At 42.8% G+C, this 24,293-nt stretch overlaps 1 protein-coding gene across 1 annotated transcript in view; it reads left to right on the top strand.

Moving 5' to 3' along the window:
• Window positions 1–24,293, top strand: part of LOC115162610 (ALK tyrosine kinase receptor-like) — a 748,203-nt gene that overhangs the window by 402,606 nt on the left and 321,304 nt on the right. Inside the window, exon 4 of the mRNA XM_029714073.1 lies at window positions 20,818–21,022. Coding sequence (XP_029569933.1) covers window positions 20,818–21,022 — 205 coding nt within the window. The remainder of the gene's footprint in view (window positions 1–20,817; window positions 21,023–24,293) is intronic.

The raw sequence follows: 24,293 nt of genomic DNA on the forward strand, positions 1-24,293 counted from the left end.
GGAAAATAAGTGGAGGTGGTACAGATCATCTATTTGTTTCCTCATCTATCACTGATCAGAAACAGCATGCAATAATGGAGTCCAAATCAAGTGTAAGCCTATCATTTTGCTCCATCACGTATAGGCAACTCCAAAAGCCAGCGGAGGTTGTGAAATATGAATATGAGACTCACAGGCTTTTGAAAGTAGGATCGTTATTATTTTCTATCATGATGGACTAACTCTCAATGTAAGACCCTGCGCCTGCTCCCTAACAAAGGGGAGTGAGGATAAGAAAGCGATGAAACATGGATAAAAAAAATCATGGGCTTGGGCTCCGTTTCAAAATATAACTTTATTAATATTTTCCTGTGACAAGTTGTGTGAAAAAAATAACAAGTTGTAATAGTAGAATGCACAAGGTGCAATTTCGAAATTGGGTAGTGCATCATCAGTTCATCTTGTCATGTTAGTCATTGCATACCTTAGAAATCCAATTTTATTTATCACATATACATGGTTAGCAGATGTTAATGCGAGTGTAGCAAAATGCTTGTGCTTCTAGTTCTGACAGTGCAGTAATATCTAACAAGTAATCTAACAATTCCCCAACAACTACCTAATACACACAAATCTATAGGGGTGAATGAGAATATGTATATGGCTGAGCGATGGCCGAGCGGCATAGGCAGTGTGCAACAGATGGTATAAAATACAGTATATACATGTGATATGAGTAATATAAGATATGTAAACATTATTAAAGTGGCATAATTTAGAGTGCATTGTATAAAGTGACGAGTGTTTTACTCACGTCAGCCATACAGAAGGAGGGGTGGCGGTCACAGTCGTTGTTTGCGGGCCACGACGCTGGCAGTGTATTATCCTCAAAGCGGGCAAAGAAGGTGTTTAGTTTGTCTGGAAGCAAGACGTTAGTGTCCGTGACGTGGCTGGATTTGTTTTTGTAATCTGTGATTTCCTGTAGACCCTGCCACATTCATCTCGTGTCTGAGCCGTTAAATTGCCACTCCACCTTGTCCCTGTACTGTCATTTCGCTTGTTTGATTGCCTTGCGGAGGGAATAGCTACACTGTTTATATTCAGACATTCCCAGACCTCATTCCATGGTTAAATGCAGTGGATTGCGCTTTCAGTTTTGCGTGGATGCCGCCATCCATCCACGGTTTCGGGTAGGTTTTAATAGTCACACTGGGTATAACATCTCCAATGCACTTCTTTATAAATGCACTCACCGTGTCAGCGTATAGGTCGATGTTGTTCTCGGAGGCTGACCAGAACATATTCCAGTCCGCGTGGTCAAAACAATCTCTTGAAGCGTGGCTTCCGATTGGTCGGACCAGTGTTGAATGTTTCTCGTCACTGGTACATCCTGTTTGAGTTTTTGCCAATAAGACGGAAGGAGCAAGATGCAGTCATGGTCGGATTTGCGGAAAGGAGGGCGGGGGAGAGCTTTGTATGCATCGCGGAAGTTAGAGTAGCAGTGGTCGAGGGTATTGCACATACGTGTAGCGCAATCAATATGATGGAAGAATTTAGGTAGACTTGTTCTCAAATTTATTTTGTTAAAATCCCCAGCTACAATAAATGCAGCCTCAGGGTGTATGGTTTTCAGTTTGCTTATAGTCCAGTGAAGTTCCTTGATGGCCGTCTTGGTGTCTGCTTGAGGGGGAATGTACACAGCTGTGACTATAACTGACGAGAATTCTCTTGGTAGGTAAAATGGCCGGCACTTGATTGTAAGGAATTCTAGATCGGGTGAGCAGAAGGAATTGAGTTCCTGTAACGGCTCTCGTTGGTGGTCGGAAGACTAGACCAAAGCGCAGCGTGGAAAGTGTTCATGATACTTTTATTCACAAAACACTTAAACAAAAGGCGAAACCGAAAGTGAACAGTTCTGTCAGGCACAGATACTAAACAGAAAACAAGATCCCACAAAACCCAAAAGGAAAATGACAACTTATATATGAACCCCAATCAGAGACAACGATAGACAGCTGCCTCTGATTGGGAACCACACTCGGCCAAAAACAAAGAAATAGAAAACATAGACTTTCCCACCCGAGTCACACCTTGACCTAACCAAACAGAGAAATAATAAGGATCTCTAAGGTCAGGGCATGACAGTACCGCCCCCCCCCCCCAAAAAGGTGCGGACTCCGGCCGTAAACCTGAACCTATAGGGGAGGGTCAAGGTGGGCATCTACTTTCAGTGGAGGCTCCGGTGTGGGATGCAGATCCCACTCTGCTTGAGGCTCCCCCCATTTCGGTGGCGCCTCTGGTGCAGGGATCGTCGCCAGACCGTAAGCCGTCTCAGGAGGTTCCGGACCGTAAGCCGTCTCAGGAGGTTCCGGACCGTAAGCCGAGGCCTGGTGCATGGAGCCAGCACAGGGCTTACCTGGCTGGGGAGACACACTGGAGGCCGAGTGCGTGGAGCAGGCACTGGACGTACCGGGCTGGGGAGACGCACTGGAGACCGGGTGCGTGGAGCTGGCACAGGATATACTGGACCGTGGAGGCGCACCGGAGGTCTGGAGCGTAGGGCTGGCACAACCATCCCTGGCTGGATGCTCACTTTAGCCCAGCAAGTGCGGGGCGCTGGCACAGGACGCACTGGTCTGTGAAGGCGCACTGGCGACACAGTGTGTGGAGCCGGCGCAGGATATCCTGGACCGAGGAGGCGTACTGGAGACCAGGAGCGCTGAGCCAGCACAACCCGTCCTGGTTGAATGCCCACTCTAGCCCGGCAAATGCGGGGAGCTGGCAACGAGCGCACCGGGCTGTGAATGCGCACTGGAGATACAGTGCGCATTACCGCATAACACGGTGCCTGACCGGTCACATGCTCCCCACAGTAAGCACGGGGAGTTGGCTCAGGTCTAAACCCTGACTCCGCCAATCTCCCTGTGTGCCGCCCCCCCCCCCCCCCCAACACATTTTTTGGAGCTGCCTCTCGGGCTTCTGTTGTTGTTCTAATTCCTCGTATCGTCGCCGTTCCTCTCTTGCTGCCTCCATCTCCTCCCTTGAATGGCGATACTCTCCAATCCGCGTCCAGGGCCCTTCTCCATTCATGATCTCCTCCCATGTCCACTCATCCTGGCTACGCTGCTTGGTCTGGTTTTGGTGGGATCTTCTGTAACGGCTCTCGTTGGTGGTAGGAAGAGTAGACCAAAGCGCTGCGTAGAAAGTGTTCATGGTACTTTTATTCACAAAACACTTAAACAAAATACCAAAAGGCAAACGAAAGCGAACAGTTCTGTCAGGCACAGATACTAAACAGAAAACAAGATTCCACAAAACCCAAAAGGAAAATGACAATTTATATATGATCCCCAATTAGAGACAATGATAGACAGCTGCCTCTGATTGGGAACCACACTCGGTCAAAAACAAAGAAATAGAAAAGATAGACTTTCCCACCCGAGTCACACCCTAACCTAAACAAACATAGAGAAATAATAAGGATCTCTAAGGTCAGGGCATGACAGTTCCTGTATGTTGTTATGATTACACCATGGGTCGTTAATCATAAAGCATACTTCCTTTTCCCAGAGAGGTGTTTATCTCTGTCGGCGCGATGCATGGAGAAGCCCGGTGGCTGAACCGATTCCGACAACATATCCCGAGAGCCATGTTTCCGTGAAACAGAGAATGTTAGAATCTCTGATGTCTCTCTGGAAGGCAACACTTGCTCGAATTTTGTCTACCTTGTTGTCAAGAGACTGGACATTGGCTAGTAGTGTACTTGGGAGCGGTGTGTGATGTACACGTCTATGGAGCCTGGTCAGGTGGCCGCTTCGTCTGCCCCTTCTAGTTGTTTTGGATCACCTACTGGCATAAGCTCCATTGTCCTGGGTGGTGGTCCGAACTTAGGATCTGCTTCGGGAAAGTCGTATTCCTGGTCGGAATGTTGGTTAGTTATACGTTGCTCTTATATCCAATAGTTCTTCCCGGTTTTATGTAATAAGACTTAAGATTTCCTGGGATAACAATAGAATAAATAATACATAAAAAAAGATATACTGCATAGTTTCCTAAGAAGTGAGGTGAGCGTCTCTGTCAGCGCCATCTAACCAAAGGTATTTATAACTTGTCAGAAATGTCCAGATCAACTAGCACTTGTTTTCTTGTCCATATATATTTTTGTCACTCAAATATCAAAAGAATACACATAAGACATGGCAAAATCTATAGAATTGCAATAAAATATGCTTTAAAACTGATAAATATTATTTGTATTTTATTCTGATATTCCATTATATATGTGTGTGTTGACTGATCAGGGTAGGTGTGTCTTGTCTGTTTTAATGAACTATTGATTTCATACATTTTGAAGTAACATCATTCAACTGAAAATATGCCATTCTATTGTTTTGAAAATACATTTTATTATTCTTAATGTTTCAAGGCCTGACTAAACAAATGAATAATGGATTTAATTTTGGTGTATATTCAGTGGATTTGTTTAATGCCATAAATGTAATACCCTATAATTTGGAATATATTCACTACTTTAGGTCCAAGGCTTTAAAGAAAAAACAGACAATCCAATGATTTTCAATAAATATTTGGGAAAATGTACATAAATTCATGAAATGGAAGAGAACCATATCGCCAGGCTCCCCTATTTGGAACAACCCCACATTACCTCAAGCATTTTATTTATTTTACTTCACCTTTATTTAATCAGGTAGGCAAGTTGAGAACAAGTTCTCATTTACAATTGCGACCTGGCCAAGATAAAGCAAAGCAGTTTGACACATACAACAACACAGAGTTACACATGGAGTAAAACAAACATACAGTCAATAATACAGTAGAAAAATAAGTCTATATACAATGTGAGCAAATGAGGTGAGATAAGGGAGGTAAAGGCAAAAAAAGGCCATGGTGGCGAAGTACATACAATATAGCAAGTAAAACACTGATTTGCAGTGGAAGAAAGTAGAAATAGAAATAATGGGTTGCAAAGGAGCAAAATAAATAAATAAATAAATACAGTAGGGGAAGAAGTAGTTGTTTGGGCTATGTACAGGTGCAGTAATCTGTGAGCTGCTCTGACAGCTGGTGCTTAAAGCTAGTGAGGGAGATAAGTGTTTCCAGTTTCAGAGATTTTTGTAGTTCGTTCCAGTCATTGGCAGCAGAGAACTGGAAGGAGAGGCGGCCGAAGGAGGAATTGGCTTTGGGGGTGACCAGTGAGATATACCTGCTGGAGCGCGTGCTACAGGTGGGTGCTGCTATGGTGACCAGCGAGCTGAGATAAGGGGGGACTTTACCTAGCAGGGTCTTGTAGATGACCTGGAGCCAGTGGGTTTGGCGATGAGTATGAAGCGAGGGCCAGCCAACGAGAGCATACATGTCACTGGGTAGTATATGGGGCTTTGGTGACAAAACGGATGGCACTGTGATAGACTGCATCCAATTTATTGAGTAGGGTATTGGAGGCTATTTTGTAAATGACATCGCCAAAGTCGAGGATCGGTAAGATGGTCAATTTTACGAGGGTATGTTTGGAAGCATGAGTGAAGGATGCTTTTTTGCGAAATAGGAAGCCAATTCTAGATTTAACTTTGGATTGGAGATGTTTGATGTGAGTCTGGAAGGAGAGTTTACAGTCTAACCAGACACCTAGGTATTTGCAGTTGTCCACATATTCTAAGTCAGAACCGTCCAGAGTAGTGATGCTAGACGGGCGGGCAGGTGCAGGCAGGGATCGGTTGAAGAGCATGCATTTAGTTTTACTTGTATTTAAGAGCAGTTGGAGGCCACGGAAGGAGAGTTGTATGGCATTGAAGCTCGTCTGGAGGGTTGTTAACACAGTGTCCAAAGAAGGGCCAGAAGTAAACAGAATGGTGTCGTCTGCGTAGAGGTGGATCAGAGACTCACCAGCAGCAAGAGCGACATCATTGATGTATACAGAGAAGAGAGTCGGCCCAAGAATTGAACCCTGTGGCACCCCCATAGAGACTGCCAGAGGTCCGGACAACAGGCCCTCCGATTTGACACACTGAACTCTATCAGAGAAGTAGTTGGTGAACCAGGCGAGGCAATCATTTGAGAAATCAAGACTATTGAGTCTGCCGATGAGGATGTGGTGATTGACAGAGTCGAAAGCCTTGGCCAGGTCAATGAATACAGATGCACAGTATTGTTTCTTATCGATGGCGGTTAAGATATCGTTTAGGACCTTGAGCGTGGCTGAGGTGCACCCATGACCAGCTCTGAAACCATATTGCATAGCGGAGAAGGTGTTGTGGGATTCGAAATGGTCGGTAATCTGTTTGTTGACTTGGCTTTCGAAGACCTTAGAAAGGCAGGGTAGTATAGATATAGGTTTGTAGCAGTTTGGGTCAAGAGTGTCCCCCCCTTTGAAGAGGGGGATGACCGCAGCTGCTTTCCAATCTTTAGGAATCTCAGACGACACGAAAGAGAGGTTGAACAGGCTAGTAATAGGGGTTGCAACAATTTTAGAAAGAAAGGGTCCAGATTGTCTAGCCCGGCTGATTTGTAGGGGTCCAGATTTTGCAGCTCTTTCAGAACATCAGCTGACTGGATTTGGGAGAAGGAGAAATGGGGAAGGCTTGGGCGAGTAGCTGTGGGGGGAGCAGTGCTGTTGACCGGGGTAGGGGTAGCCAGGTGGAAAGCATGGCCAGCCGTAGAAAAATGCTTATTGAAATTCTCAATTATACTGGATTTATCGGTGGTGACAGAGTTTCCTATCCTCAGTGCAGTGGGCAGCTGGGAGGAGTTGCTCTTATTCTCCATGGACTTTACACTTTACAGACTTTTATTTAATGCCTAACCTTTTTAAGTTCTGGTTCCAAAGTGGCATCATGAATTTTGAGCATATGTATTATAATGGTTCTCTACTGTCATTGTTGATTACAAGAAAAATATGGGTTATCCAAGACCAATTTCTTTAAATTCTTACAACGAAGACATCTTAATAAATTGCTTCCACAGAATCAGGATGAACCTAAACCATCTAGCATTGAAAAAATACTGAAAGAAGCTGCAACGCAATAAAGTTGATTGCCAAGTTATATGAAGGGTTGATTTGAAATTCTACCTTAAAGCTCAGAACCTGTTAGGAAAAAATGGGAAATAAATCTCAAAGAAATTGATTAACTATTGGTCACAGATATATGAAAATATTATTATTTTCTCCTACAACCTCAGAAATTGTCACGCCCTGATCTGTTTCACCTGCCTTTGTGCTTTTGTCGCCCATCTTCCCCATTATCCCCTGTTCATTTATACCAGTGTTCTCTGTTTGTCTGTTGCCAGTTGGTTTTGTTCATAGAACCTACCAGCATTTTGTTTCCCTGCACCTGCCTGTTTCTTGCTCCTGTTTTCTAGTGTCCCGGATCTGACCGTTCTGCATGACCTGACCTGACCTGAGCCTGCCTGCTGTCCTGTACCTTTACACCCTCTCTGGATTATTGACCCCTGCCTGCCTTGACCTGTCGTTTGCCTGCCCTGTTTAACCATCCGGATTGATGGTCGGAAATGTAGGAGGGAGAAGAGGACCGAGTTCCTTACCCGAGTTCCTCTAAGAGCCTCCGAAGACTGCCAATTCACCTCTTCCCGAGCCAATGCAGCTCGGCAGGGCTAGGCTGTCTCCAGCTTAACGCTTACGCAGATTTGACACCCAGAGTTGTCTGTATTGCGGTACTACCTGTCATTATGTGTCTTACTGTCCCTTCAAGAGACCTAGCTCATTCGTTGGAGTGAGTACTATGCTGGGTCTTAAAGATAATTTTTCTTCTCCCCTTATTCACCCCCCTCTCCATGCCGTCCTGCTGTGGGACGACCAGTCCAAGTCTCTCCAGGTACTCATCGACTCGGGGCCGACGTGAGTCTCATGGACATTACCCTGGCGTCCGAGCTCAACCCCTCGCCATTCCCATGGATGTTCGAGTGCTGGACGTGCGCTCTATGGGCTGGGTCACCCACCATACCACCCCCATCAACGAGTGTCAGGGAACCACAGCGAGACGATCCAATTTTTGCTAGTTGAGTCTCCGCAGGTTCCCAAGGTATTTGGATTCTCTTGACTCCAGCGTCACAATCCCTCCATTGACTGGGCTACTTGTGCCGTCATGGGCTGGAGCCCGTCCTTCCAAACTGATTGCCTGAAGTCACCTCTACTTGCCCCGGGACATCTTCCTGGGGGCTTGGAAATTGCCCTGGACCTCTCCGCCAGCCCCGTGGAGTACCAGGACCTCTGGGAGGGGTTCAGTAAGGCCCGGGCTACTTCGACTCCGCAGCACCGACCGGTATCCAAGAAGGTCAAGCCAGATGCACTGGCACGCTGCTATAGCACCGCAGCTACACCCCCAGAAGCAGAGACCTTTCTCCCCCGCTTCAAGATCATTAGCCCATCTGCTGTTCATCTTCTGTTGCCCCTTTACCCTCCGTATACTACCTACCTTTCCTGTGTTTAGAATTAAAACCATGTCTCACAGCCCTTTTTTCTCCTGTCCCCAACCGGCGTACATGGTGAGGCGTCTCCTGAAGGTTCAACTTCGGGGAAGGGAATTCCAGTACCTGGTTGACTGGGAGGGTTATGGCCCGGAGGAGAGGTGCTGGGTCTCCGCTAAGGAGGTGCTGGGTCTCCCTAGGGGGGGTGTATTTATACATGTGTTCTCTGTTGCCAGTTAGTTTTGTTTGTAGAATCTACCAGAGTTGTGTTTCCCTCCTCCCGCCTGTTTCTTGCTCTTGTTTTCTAGTTTCCCAAATTTGAACGTTCTGCCTGCCCTGAGCTTGCCGGTCGTCCTGTACCTTTGCCCCACTACTCTGGATCACAGACCTCTGCCTGACCTGAGCCTGCCTGCTGTCCTGTACCTTTACACCCTCTAGATTATTGACCCCTGTCTGCCTTGACCTGTCATTTGCCTGCCCCTGTTTAAGGAATAAACTTTTGTTTCTTCAACATAGTCTGCATCTGGGTCATACCTTAAAACTTCTCTGGGCAAGGTGGGACGTGACCATCCCACACTATTCAACAGCCAGTAAAATAGCATGGCGCGAAATACAAAACAGCAAAAATATCATAATTTAAATTTCTCAAACATACGACTATTTTACATAATTTTAAAGATACACTTCTCCTTAACGTAAACACATTGTCCGATTTCAAAAAGGCTTTACAGCGAAAGCAAAACATTAGATTATGTTAGGAGAGTACATAGACAAAAATAACCACACAGCCATTTTCCAAGCAAGGATATATGTCACAAAAACCCAAAACACAGCTAAATGAAGCACTAACCTTTGACGATCTTCATCAGATGACACTCCTAGGACATCATGTTACACAATACATGTATGTTTTGTTCGATAAAGTTCATATTTATATCCAAAAACAGCATTTTACATTGGCGTGTGATGTTCAGAAAATGTATTCCCACCAAAAACCTCCGGTAAATGACCACATCAATTTATAAAAATACTCATCATAAACGTTGACAAAATACATAACAATTATTTTAAGAATTATAGATACAGTACTCCTTGATGCAACCGCTGTCAGATTTTAAAATAGCTTTTCGGCGAAAGCACATTTTTCAATATTCTGAGTACATAGCTCGCCATCAAAGCAAGCTGTACAGACACCCACCAAGTTCTGGGGTCACCTAAACTCAGAATTAATATTATAAATATTCTCTTACCTTTGCTGATCTTCGTCAGAATGCACTCCCAGGACTGCTACTTCCACAAGAAATGTTGTTTTTGTTTGAAATAATCCATATTTATGTCCAAATATCCAAAGGCATAATGCGCGAGCGCAATTCGAGACACGAAAAGTCAAAATGTTACATTATTGTTAGTAGAAGCATGTCAAACGTAGTTTACAATCAATCTTTATGGTATTTTTAACGTAAAAATGCGATAATATTCCAACCGGACAATAGCGTATTCATTCCAGGAGAAAAAGGAGGGGCGCACCAAACGTGTCTGCGCAGTAAACAACTCACTGGTCCCAGGCAGTCCACTCATTGACTGAGCTCCTAATCTCTGCCCGGTTACAGGAGAATGATGAAAAAACTTTCTGAAGGCTTTTGACAGCCAATGGAAGCCTTAGAAAGTGCAACGTGACCCCACAGACACTGTAGTTTCGATAGGGATTCAAAAGAACTACAATTCTCAGATCTCCCACTTCCTGGTTGGATTTTTCTCAGGTTTTTGCCTGCCATATGAGTTCTGTTAAACTCAGACATCATTCCAACAGTTTTAGAAACTTCAGAGTGTTTTCTATCCAAATCTACTAATAATATGCATATCCTACCTTCTAGGCCCGAGAAGCAGGCAGTTCAATTTGGGTACGTTTTTCATCTGGCCGTGAAAATACTGCCCCCTACACTTTAAGAAGTTAAAATGTGATAGACATAAATTATTGCAATTCAAGATAATCCATAGGATTTACGCCATTCCTGCCAGAATGCATATAATGCACCAGGAAAAGTCAAAAACAAAAAGGAATAATATTACATACAGTATGCTGTGGTCCTGTAACAAACGGACACCATTTTGGGATAATGTCTATGCCCAGGAATGTATATCCATCCAGCTCCACATTTATGTCTGAAGGGAAATGTAAATATCAAATATCAAAAAAAGTTTTGTAACCTAGGTCAAATTGCTGCAAAAGAAAAGTATAGCTATCAATTAGAAAGCATCATACTCACCGTCAATAACCAACTGGAGGGCTGAACTGTGTAGCTACATTTAAGTGATTATGCCCAAGAAGCCGGTGTTTGGAGAATATATTGGCACCAGTGTTAAGCCCGAGACGAAGTTGAGGGCAGGCAAACCATGCCAATATATCCTCCAAACACCGGCTTCGAGGGCATTATCCCTTTTTTACAACGGGTTACCAACATATTCAAATAAAGATTGACACATTCATTAAAAACATAATTTTGATACATTTATTCATACTATTTCATCCTTCCACAAGATATAGTCCTGAAACAAATCTAGGGTTGCTACCCAAGCCGGCTGGCCGTTCATTCTATTGGTTCGGTTACCGGAGACGCGACCCAGTCGTTCAGTCTTTTTGTTCTGTATCTATGGGCGCGACCCAGTCGTTCATTCTTATCCCTTGCGTGCTAGCTAACCAACTACAGCTAACTTACAGTCACATCAAACAGTGCAGCCAGAATAACAACAGTAGCTGCATTTGTTTAAGCTGTTTTCTTGTGACATTTATATCCTCCCAATATATCACGGAAACATAACTATGTAATTTAAATAATATTAATAATACGCAATGAAAGCAATTGTGCTGATTATGGACACTTAATAGCGCGTTTTTAAGTTTCAAAAGATTGCGACCCCCCCACCCTCACAATGGTTTCATCCACTGCCAGTTCCTTAGCTTGCTAGGTAACAGAGAGGTCGTATCTACTGTCTGAAAGGCACTCAATGCACGTAACTGACGTGAGGTTAATCCAGTCAACCGCGCACACACACTAGCTGAATATGCAGAGCTAGCGCGCAAATATTAACTATTAAGCTAGCTAGTACCTATTCCATTTATGTGGCGTCGTCAAAGATGGAATCAGCATGCAGATGATGTAAGTTAGTGCTTCAAAGTCCCTGTGATAAGGTTAGCAATAAACTGAAATCCAAACTGAACAGAACTACACTCTCTTCTACCATTGTCTTAAATATATTTAATGGTCTCGTTGCAAAAGCTAAATTGTCGCAAGTGAACTTTTATTTATTTATTTTATTTCACCTTTATTTAACCCGGGTAGCAAAGATTATAGCAAACACCACTGAAACTGAATTGGTTCTCGCTAGCTTTGCAAATTCAGTTATTGTTGGAAGCCAGCCAATATGAAACAAACTATTAAAATTACAAAAGGTTGCAGCATATGTTGTGTAAATGGTGAACTCATACAGCTGTCAACTCTTGTCATTTTAATCCGTTTCACATTTGCTAGCTACCTTTTAGATCGAAGCCCAAATAGAATGATTGAATATGATAGAAGCCCATCCCCTACTGTAAATAACCTACACACTGTGTGTTTAGCCAGCCAGCCAGGTAGAAAAATGGCAGAAAAATAAGACGGACATCAGAGTATTTTTCAATACACCAAAACGCATAGTAAGAACCCTAGTAGCCTAATATCTGAAAGACTAGTTGATAAAATGTTCATAAGAAAGAAATTAAATTCTAATGGAAATGTTTCACAATGATGTCATTAGGCAGAGCAGGCAACAGATGGCACACAGACAGCAGAGTTGGGGACAGATATGCAGGGACAGACTGGCAGAGACAGGGAGTCTCAGGTAAGTTTGTTGAGTCTTTGTTTGGCAACATTATGAAAGGTTCTCAATTTTTTTGACTTGTAAAATAGGAACATAATTGGAAAATGCCATGGATACCCCCACTCTCAACTTAAACTGGTGACTGAACTAAGATTTGTTAAAGGCAATGGTATTGCTGTTGTGATTAGTTCTGTAGTTTTGGGTACCGGTAGTTAGGAGTACGGCAAACACCTTATTTCTTTGGTTCCTCAATATACATTTACCATATTACAATGTAGGCTATGTGTTACAGCACTACTTTTGGTGTCCCCCTCAGGAATTGCTCTTGAGAAAATTTCATGTAATTGTCCCCTCCAAAGTTTATCAGATTTTCGCCAATGGTTAGGACACAATTGTTCAGAGGAGCTTGCAACCACACAGCTAACACAATCACTTCAAACTGAAGCTGGAAAGACTGCAGTTCATTTCGTTTGACTTTTTTTCAATTTATATTTCTTTGTATATATCCATGAAAATGATGCCAGCTGATTCATGATTTCGACTGCCTGAGAAAAGCTTCTTGCCTCTCTCTCTAGTCTTGACTCCCGACCACTACACACGTTCATTACTATGGGACATTTGGAGATCGAATTTGAATATAGATTTTTTATTATTTTGTGCAAATGTCCGAGAGAGACAGACGGTAAGGTTTATACATCTCCGCTGTTGAAAACTAAATGTTAGTCTAAAAGTAATATGGGATAATGTCTAGATGCTTTTTATAGTGGAGATCAAGTTTATAACTTCCCTGCCTGGGCTGATGAGACAGTGGATTGCGCAGTCAGATGGAACAGAGTAAATAGGCATTTTAACATCATAGATTTTGTCGGTGGTAACTTGTGGAATAGACACCGGATGGAATGTGCTTTTAACCAGTCAGCATTCAGGATTAGACCCACCCGTTGTATAATGCATTATATTCTGTGTTTTATGAAATTAAGCAAAAAAAAAAGAAGTTTGATAAAATCTGGAAACCTTTCTTCAAATAAAATAAAATCCAATCAAACTTTGTTTGTCAGGTGCCGAATACAACCGTGAAATGCTTACTTACAAACCCTTAACCAACAGTGCAGTTCAAGAAGAGTTAAAATATTTAACAAAAAAACTAAATTAATCCATAATAAAAAGTATCACAAAATAACAATAACGAGACTATATTCATGGTGTACTGAGTCAATGTGCGGGGGTACAGATTAGTCTAGGTAATTTGTACATCTAGATAGGGGTGAAGTGATGATGCATATCTAATAAACAGCAGGTACCAGCAGTGCACAAAACAAATGGAGGGGTTGTGTCAATGTAAATTGTCCGGTGGCTATTTGATTAATTGTTCAGCAGTCTTATGGCTTGGGGGTAGAAACTGCTAAGGGCCTCCCGAGTGGCGCAGTGGTCTAAGGCAGTGCCATTAGAGATTCTGGGTTCGAGTTCAGGCTCTGTCACAGCCGGCCGCGACCGGGAGACCCATGGGGCGACGCACAATTGGCCCAGAGTCATCCGGGTTAGGGGAGGGTTTGACCGGCAGGGATGCACTAGCGACGGCTGTGGCAGGGCGGGCTGGGCCCAGTGCACTCTGACACGGTCACCAGGTGTACAGTGTTTCCTCTGCCATATTTGGTGCGGCTGGCTTCCGGGTTAAGTGGGCATTGTGTCAAGAAGCAGTTTGGCTAGGTTGTGTTTTGGAGGACGCACAGCTCTCAGCCTTTGCCAAGTCTGTATGGGAATTGCAGCGATGAGACAAGACTAACTATTAATTGGATACCACGGAAATTGGGGAGAAAAAAGGGTAAAAAATAAAACTGTTAAGGAGCGTTTTGGTCCTAGACTAGGCATTCTGGTACCAATTGCCGCAGTCAGCAGAGAGAACAGTATGACTTGGGTGACTGGAATCTCTGACAATTTTTTGGGCTTTCCTCTGACACCGCCTATTATATAGGTCCTGGATGGCAGGAAGCTTGGCCCCAGTAATGTACTGGGCCGTACGCACTACCCACTGTAGAGTCTTATGGTCAGATGCCGAGCAGTTGCCATACCAGGCGGAAATGCAACCAGTCAGGATGCTCTCGATCGTGCAGCTGTAGAACGTTTTGAGGATCTGGGGACCCATGCCAAATATTTTCAGTCTCCTGGGGTGGAAAAGGTGTTGCCGTGCCTCTTCATGACTGTCTTGGTCTGTTTGGACCATGATAGTTTGTGGGTGATGTGGACACTCGACTCGAACTCTCGGCCCGCTCCAATACAGCCCCGTCGATGTTAATGGGGGCCTGTTCGGCCTGCCTTTTCTTTTAGTCCACGATCAACTCCTTTGTCTTACTCAAATTGAGGGAGAGGTTGTTGTCCTGGCACCACACTGCCAGGTCTCTGACCTCCTCGCTATAGCCTGTCTCATCGTTGTCGGTGATCAGGCCTACCACTGTGTCGTCAGCAAACTTAATGAGGGTGTTGAAGTCGTGTTTGTTCACGCAGTTGTGGGTGAACAGGAAGTACAGGAGGGAATTAAGTACACACCCCTGAGGGGCCCCAGTGTTGAGGATCAGCGTGGCAGACGTGTTGTTGCCTACCCTTACCACCTGGGGGCGGCCTGTTAGGAAGTCCAGGATCCAGTTGCAGAGGGAGGTGTTTAGTCCCAGGGTCCTTAGCTTAGTGATGAGCTTTGTGGGCACTATGGTGTTGAACCCTGAGCTGAAGTAAATGAACAGCATAATCACATAGGTATTCATTTTGTCCAGGTGGGAAAGGGCATTGTGGGGTGCGATTTTGAGATTGCATCATCTGTTGGGGCGGTATGCGAATTGGAGTGGGTCTAGGGAATCCGGGAGGATGCTGATGATGTGAGCCATGACCAGCCTTTCAAAGCACTTCATGGCTACTGACGTGAGTGCTACGGGGCGGTAATCATTTAGGCAGGTTACCTTCGCTTCCTTGGGCACAGGGACTATGCTGGTCTGCTTGAAACATGTAGTATTACAGACTCGGTCAGGAAGAGGTTGAAGATGTCAGTGAAGACACCTGCCAGTTGGTCCGCGCATGCTTTGAGTACATGTCCTGGTAATCTGTCTGGCCCTGCGGCTTTGTGAATGTTGTCCTGTTTAAAGGTCTTGCTCACATCGGCTACCGAGAGCGTTATCACACAGTCGTCCAGAACACCTTGCATTGATATTCTTGATTGTGAAATTTCCCAACAGACATGTTTGAATTTGATATGTGTATTTAAAGGTGAGGCTACTGTGTGTTTTTGTGTGTTCATGGACAGGTGTGGGCATGGTGTGGCAGTTGTGTTTTTTGTGTATATAAAAAATAAAATAATATACCTTTTTCACTAAAAAAGAATAATAAGCCTGTCACCAGGAAGTTGTCACCAGGAAGTGATGTCAAACTGATCTCCAGTGTTGCCAAGTTGTCACTATATTTAGTGAGTTTTAAGACCCCCTCCAATGACTGTTTTTGGTAAAATATTCTAGTGAAAAATTCAGCTACTTTTCAGACTGCCTTTGTGCAATTTTGACACAGGGTTTCTATGATTTTAATAGCATTTTGCGACTTTTCCTACTCAATTTTGCAGCGAATGAGACTGGGAGAAGCTGTCTGTGCAACACGGTAATGGCGCACACACAGGCAGAGAAACACCGAGGGGCTGTGCGGCGGAAGAGGGGGTGAAAATACTACGTCGGGGCAAAGCAAATTGGTGCTGTTACGTCATTGACGCAACTGAAAAACGACATCTAGCAACTTCTAGAGACAAATCAAGGAGCCAATAGTGATTCTCTATGAAAAATAGTTTAAGTTGCTTGCTCCTGGGTAAGAACATTTTAAATACATGTTTATACCTTGTAACAACATTGTAATTAGAGTTGATTGTTACACTGAAGCTCAGTACAATGTAACTAAAGGTGTTATACTTAATGTTCTCATCTCACTTCTCCTGGTTAGTCTACTGTCTGCAATGGTTGTAACTACATAGTAATTTGAAAGGTTATGCCGTACTGGGTTTCACTTTACATGAAGTTGGGGCTCCTGGGTAGGTACATGACCGAGTGTGCCTTGTTACATGTTACTCGGTCCTAGCCTATTTATCAACCCTGGTATGTGGATTCGAAGGTAGTGGCACCTTGTAGTTACATGTAACAAGGTCCGATTTTGGTTTGGGTTATTTAACAGGGGACTTTCAAATGTGTAATTAAATCAAATCAAATCAAATTTATTTATATAGCCCTTCGTACATCAGCTGAAATCTCAAAGTGCTGTACAGAAACCCAGCCTAAAACCCCAAACAGCAAGCAATGCATGTAAAAGAAGCACGGTGGCTGGGAAAAACTCCCTAGGAAAAACTCCTGAGAAAGGCCAAAAACCTAGGAAGAAACCTAGAGAGGAACCAGGCTATGAGGGGTGGCCAGTCCTCTTCTGGCTGTGCCGGGTGGATATTATAACAGAACATGGTCAAGATGTTAAAATGTTCGTAAATGACCAGCATGGTCAAATAATAATAATCATAGTATTTGTCGAGGGTGCAACAAGCACGTCCGGTGAACAGGTCAGGGTTCCGTAGCCGCAGGCAGAACAGTTGAAACTGGAGCAGCAGCATGGCCAGGTGGACTGAGGACAGCAAGGAGTCATCATGCCAGGTAGTCCTGAGGCATGGTCCTAGGGCTCAGGTCCTCCGAGAGAAAGAAAGAAAGAGAGAAGAGAGAATTAGAGAGAGCATATTTACGTTCACACAGGACACCGGATAAGACAAGAGAATACTCCAGATGTAACAGACTGACCCTAGCCCCCCGACACATAAACTACTGCAGCATAAATACTGGAGGCTGAGACAGGAGGGATCAGAAGACACTGTGGCCCCATCCGATGATACCCCCGGACAGGGCCAAACAGGCAGGATATAATTACAAAACATTAGTGTCATATTGGACCAAGAATGTTTAATAACATTAATTACACGTGGAATAACCTTCAGCAAGTGATTGTATAATTACACATTCCTTGTTCCAATTGTGTAATAACTGATAGCACTCAGTGGCATACCAGAGCCCGTGCCCTTGCGGTTATTACAGTGTAGTTACATAGTAATAGGGGCATCTTAATAAAGTGTCACTGACTTGGCTAATTAATATTCAAGATAATTTCTTGATTAATTACTGGAATAATTAATTGGTCTGATTTATTTGATTTAATTTGGTTATCCTATCCAAAATAATCGAATTAACTCAACTACTGATAATCATTAACCTCTCTCGGGTATGTGGGACGAAATCGTCCCACCCAGTCAACAGCCAGTGGAATCGAGTGGCGCAAAATACAAAAACCTTAAAAATGCTATAACTTCAATTTCTCAAACATATGACTATTTTACACCATTTTAAAGACAAGACTCTCGTTAATCTAACCACATTGTCCGATTTCAAAAAGGCTTTACAGCGAAAGCAAAACATTCGATTATGTCAGGAGAGGACCCAGCCAGAAATAATCACACAGCCATTTTCAAAGCATGCATATATGTCACAAAAACCAAAACCACAGCTAAATGCAGCACTAACCTTTTATGATCTTCATCAGATGACACTCCTAGGACATTGTTATACAATATATGCATGTTTTGTTCAATCAAGTTCATTTTTATATCAAAAAACAGCTTTTTACATTAGCATGTGACGTTCAGAACTAGCATACACACCGAAAACTTCCGGTGAATTTACTAAATTACTCTTGATAAACGTTTACAAAATACATAACAATAATTTAAAGAATTATAGATACAGAACTCCTTATAGAGTTATAGATACCTGTCACACAATCGCGGTGTCAGATGTTAAAATAGCTTTTCGGCAAAAGCACATTTTGCAATATTCTGAGTAGATAGCTCGGCCATCAAGGCTAGCTAAACAGACACTCGCCAACATCGAGGCTCAGTAAACTCAGAATTACTAGTAGAAAAATTGGATTACCTTTGCTGTTCTTTGTCAGAATGCACTCCCAGGTCTTCTACTTCAACCATAAATGTTGTTTTGGTTCAAAATAATCCATAGTTATGTTCAAATATCCTCCGTTTTGTTTGTGCGTTCATGTCCCTATCCGAAGGGTGACGCGCGGATGCATGTCGTGACAAAATATTTCTAAATATTCCATTACCGTACTTCGAAGCATGTCAAACGCTGGTTAAAATATATTTTTATGCAATTTTTCTCGTAAAATAGCGATAATATTCCAACCGGGCGACGTTGTTTTCGTTCAAAGGCTGAAAGAAAAACATGTCCACTTCTCGGGGCCGCGCATCTCCTGTCTCTGAGCCACCAGCCTGACCACTCACAAACAGCGCTCCTGTACCTAGCCCAGAGACAGCAGAGATCTCATTCCACTTTCTGGCGCCTTCAGAGAGCCTATGGGAGCCTTAGAAAGTGTCATGTTACAGCAGAGATGCTGTATTTTCGACAGAGATGCCACAGACGCACAAGAAATGGTCAGAGAGGGCACTTCCTGTATGGAATCTTCTCAGGTTTTGGCCTGCCATATGAGTTCTGTTATACTTACAGACACCATTCAAACAGTTTTATAAACTTTAGTGTGTTCTATCCAAATCTGCCAATTATATGCATATTCTCGTTTCTGGAAAAGAGTAGTAACCAGTTTAAATCGGGTACGTTTTTTATCCGGACGTGAAAATACTGCCCCCTACCCTAGAGAGGTTAACCGTTATACCATTAATCCTATATCATCAATAGTCTTAATCAACAGTCAACTTTATATACTCATTCTGAACAGTCGTCAAGCTCCGGAACCTCCAGAACTTATTAATCCCTCGCAAATGAACTCAGTGCCACAAATTCATTTAAGGTTTGATTTACTAGACTAAATAAGTCGGGCAGTGAGGTAGTTAGCAGATACAATTTAAAGGTATGGTATAATAGGATACAACAGTTATTGAGGTGAAAGTCTCCACAGGTCAATATGAATGGCTCCCATACTAATCTCAAAGAATATGATCATATTCATTGAAAAATAAAATGTTAGAGGCTACACAGCCACAAAATTATAGCGCTTCACCAACAAGGAATAGACAATGAACTAGGCTATCAGTTAGCATTCAAATGTAAACAATGCCGGGACAGTATTGACCAAGGGCTTGTAGATTAGACCTGCCGTCTTACAATTACTCAATTACTTCTACCACCTTAGACACACAATGACACTTTCATAGGATATGAATAATGTAACAAGGCAAATTACTTGTATCTTGTTCCCTCTCAGTGAGATTCTGTTAGGATGGGATGATTGGTTGGAGGATGGTTGTCCCAGTCTCTCTCACCAGTGGAGCTGAAGCCAGCGGTCTGAAGTAATTCACAGCCGAAGAGAGGAACTGGGTATCACTCCTATCAGTCCTCAGTCAAGTCTATTAGAGCAGCTTCCATGCAATGAATCCCTCCAAGTCCCAGCCCGGATGGATTGCGAAATCAGTCAGCTAGTCTCGCAGGATCCCCTCAAGGATGATTTCTTCCGTCTGAGTAGGATAAGAAAAGTCGATCGGCGTTTGGTTTCCAAGGAGATTTGATCACTCAGTTCAACTTGGTGTGGCCACACTATGAAGAAACTTGATCTGACATGTTTGCAAGTCCTGTAATTTACATTGATACTCACAGTATGTTCATATGAGCTAAATTTGAGATTTCCTCATAAGTGTTCCCAGAATGTTTCTACTTTTACAGAAAACAGTTTAACTGTCCACAAGATGAAATACGTAGCCTGTAGGTACTAAACATGCTTTTGGTAAAATTCATACATTTGATGTTACAGCAAATATTAATTAAACCCTTTTTAATGATATAGGAAAGGTTAGGAAAAATGTCACAGTATGCTTCAAGCTTCAAGTATCAACATGTCATGAGTTGTTTTGGTTTGATACATTGTCCAGAAAACACGTTCAAATGTCCTTTGTGCTATTGGTGCATTTTGTTTTACAAAGAGTGGAAAATCCTGACTTCTTTCCTCTTGGGATACAAATCCCCAGTACTCAAAAGCCTGGCTGGCCATTTACCCAGTAACACATGTAGATCACAAGATGGTCTGCTGACTTGCCAAAGGCGTCTGCTATCTGATCTGCCCCCTCAGGGCCAGTCAGTCATAAAAGGTGAAAGGAAGAGTTGTTTGTTCTCTTGATTGCTTGTAATAACAATAATAATCACTCCACCCCGCTTCATACTCTCCAGAAACTACCCAATAGCCCTTTCCCCTTGGCATTTCTTGTTGATCTGAAATAATTGGATAGGCAGAGTAGTAGTTCCATATTGTCCCCTGGCTGGTGGAGATTTTGCCATATTGCGTTCACCTAAGCAATAGTTTCACATCTACAGAAGTGTTTAGCGGGGGCTAGGAGTTCTCTCAAGTTCAAGCTATATTGGCATGAAAGGGACATACAAAGCAAAACAATAAAAACATATCAAATCAATGCTGAAGGATTGGAAGTAACAAACGACCTAGATAACGTCTCTTTCTCTTTCTCCTTTTCAGGTCAGTTCCTGTGGGTGAACGGCTCTGCCTTGGCCGGTCCATGGGTCCTGAGCCCCTGGCTGTGGGGAGGTTGGGACCCATGCGGGATGGACATGGCCGTGTTCCTGCACCCCCTGCAGAGCGGACACTACACGGTGTGGCTCATCGAGAGGGACAAAAATCCGCTTGTCCTCTTGTCCACTGACATGCTGCCGCCCATCACAGGGTAAGCAGAACTACACTTTTTTGTTTTCTGTATTCAAAGAGAATTTTACTTGCATTGACAGATCAAGTATAACAATAGATGAGAGGGATATTGCACAGAAAGTGAGTGTCAGAACAAGGGATAAAACTCCTGCCTCCAGGAGCATATAGTAAGTGGTTGCACTACCCCCCAAAAAAATTGTATATCATGCACTGCAGTTGAGGAACAGTGGGAGAGTAATTCTGCTTTGAAAGTTGATGAAGTTGATAACCCCACTTGAGAAAATGGCCCTTGAATGTTTTGGTACACCTACTAGAGAGCTGTTCTTTGTTTACACCCATTCAGCATTGTTCACACCCTATTAAGCCTTAGCACAACCCATCTCTTTAAGAATTCACATGTGAGGCCATGTGCTAAACAGAGTGGGCAGGTAGTAAGCAACCAAAGATGTCACACCTAAACATTGTAAAAGTAGTAGCCTACAATAAGGAAGAACTACAGGTAAAAATACAGTTTATCTAGTCCTTGGCCTATATTCTAATCTGATTTTGGTGCAGGTCATGTTGTTATTCATATTACCGTCTCTGGTAAACATACACTACATCAAATAAAATCTAAGTTTGTGTCACATGCACAGGATACAGAAGGTGTAAACAGTATGGTGAAATGGGGTCCTTGCATATGTGCAGTGTCCAGATTACCATATTGGTAACACTTGACCAGTACATTAATTAGTAACTAAATAGTATTAATTTATAACATAGTAGTTATATGTAATTATACTCTAAGGATTTAGCGGTATAGTTTATTACACAAGCTGAACAAGGATATCTAATTACAAATCAGCTTGACTGAGGTTAATCCACATATGTAATTAATGATCTCATCAGCCTAGCCAAGCAATTTATAAACTTGATATCCACAATAAAAAGCATCTAGGCATTATCTAATTTCTTTTAGACTAATATTTAATTTTCAACAGTGGAGATTTGTATAAACCTTGCTGTCGGTCTCTCCGACATTTGCAACAATATTAAAATTAGATCTACAGCTGTCTCGTAGTAATGAACGTATCGGGAGACGAGACAGACAGGCAGCATTTCTCAGCCAGTCGAAATCATGAATTAGCTGGCATCATTTTTATTGATATATACAAAGAAATGTAAATTGATAAAAAGTCAAACGAAATTAAGTACAGCTAGTTTGCAGTCTTTACAGCTTCAGTTTGAAGTGATTGTGTTAGCTGTGTGGTTGGCTAGCTCCTCTGAACAACAGTGTCCTGATGAGTGAGCACATTTGTGACTGACCGGCTCAAATCGGTCTTATAAGTTTTTTTTTTTTTTACATTGGATAAAAGTAGACTCAGAGCTTCAAAATGGTATGTCATACACTATCGTATGTCGCTCCTTGGCAACAACACCAGGCTCCAGAGCATCGAAGCTGTAAAACAGGGAATAACAACAACAAACAATCAGAAGACACTACAACCCTGCACAACATCAATTCACCTCCCAAGTTTAGATAAGAAGAATAACCTCATACAATGCAATTTAAATTATTTTCACCTGAAGTGCTGGTACTGCTTGATCTGTGGCAGCAGCCTGAAGTACGGAGTCAGGTGTTGCCAGCCATAGCTTTCCACCAGCACTGTACCATCCTCCAGTCCAACCAGTTGTGGGATGTTGACCCCTGTCACAGTGCTGTCCTTCACAAAACCAGCAATCTCAGACAAAGTGTTGACTCTGGTCTTTCTGAAGCGCTGCTTGATGAGGCCGTAGCACCAGTCGAGGGCAAACTTGGTGTGGCCTGTGATCAGGAAGCGAAAGTCCATATTGTGGTGGAGCTTGTGAATGGTCCACCAGGTACAATACCAGATCACAAACTTGTTCTTGTTTTGGCCACTGCAGTTATCACAATTCAGGTTCACATGTGTTTCCCCACCTCTGTAGTTGGTGAAGAAATGGTGCATGTAGTTGTTGCCTTTGCTTGCTTGGGCCAGCTCTCTTTTTGATGGGAGGCATTAGACCATGACTACTGATGCTGAAAGACAAATGCCAGAGATATTTTTGTTTAGACATGCTAGCTAAACAATAATCCTAATCCATAGAGTAACAGCATTACAAACCGATAGTCATAGCTATCTAAAGTTAACCAAATAAAAAAGTAAAAAAAAGTTATATTTACGTTCATAGAAACATGTCAAACGATGTATAGCATCAATCTTTAGGATGTTTTTATCATAAATCTTCAGTAATATTCCAACCGGACAATTCTATGGTCTTCAAAAAAGAAAAGGAACACAGCTAAATCTCACGTGAGCACGCGCCACTGAACTCATGTCATTTTCTCAGTCGTCTACTTCCAGGACCCCTTGTTCTCTCCCTATTCACAGTAGAAGCATGAAACAACGTTCAAAAGACTGTTGACATGTAGTGGATGCCTTAGGAAGTGCAAAATGAACCCTAAGTCACTGTATACTGTATAAGCAATCACTTGAAAAACTACAAACCTCAGATTTCCACATTTCCTGGTAGGATTTTTCTCAGGTTTTTGCCTGCCATATGAGTTCTGTTATACTCACAGACATCATTCAAACAGTTTTAGAAACTTCGGAGTGTTTTCTATCCAAATCTACTAATAATATGCATATCCTACCTTCTGAGCCTGAGTAGCAGGCAGTTTACTATGAGCACGCCTTTCATCCGGACGTCAAAATACTGCCTCCTGTCCTAGAGAAGTTAATGTGCTTGCTGAAATCTGAACACAATAGCATTCATTCTAAACATACATACTTATATCTTTCCTTCTGCCATAACTCAAATAAAGCTTAAGCTATAAAACCAAATTAACCTCAGCATGTACAGAATGATTGAGTACGTTTAATTAGAAAACATGATGTCAACTTAAGGATACGTGTTATGTAGTAACTACATAGTAACAACGTAGGTAAATAGTAATTTCAATGTAATTACAGTTTGACACATTATCCAGGCTGTTTCACAACCGGCCGTGATTGGGAGTGCCATAGGGCGGCGCACAATTTGCCCAGCGTCGTCCGTCATTGTAAAGAAGAATTTGTTCTTAACTGACTTGCCTAGTTAAATAAAAGAATTACAGGACGCCTCCCGCTGAGTCCTCCCTCCCCATACCTTGTTCCACCTGTGTAATAACCTAATAACCAATAAGGTGCAGGTGCAGAACAAGCTGTTCAAATTATGTGATAACTCAACGTGTGTGGACACAGTGTTTATATAAGGATTTTGTGGTTAACTCTGGTCTGCACTATCCTATG

This window comes from Salmo trutta, chromosome 25, assembly GCF_901001165.1.
Source record: "Salmo trutta chromosome 25, fSalTru1.1, whole genome shotgun sequence".
Lineage (NCBI taxonomy): Eukaryota > Metazoa > Chordata > Actinopteri > Salmoniformes > Salmonidae > Salmo > Salmo trutta.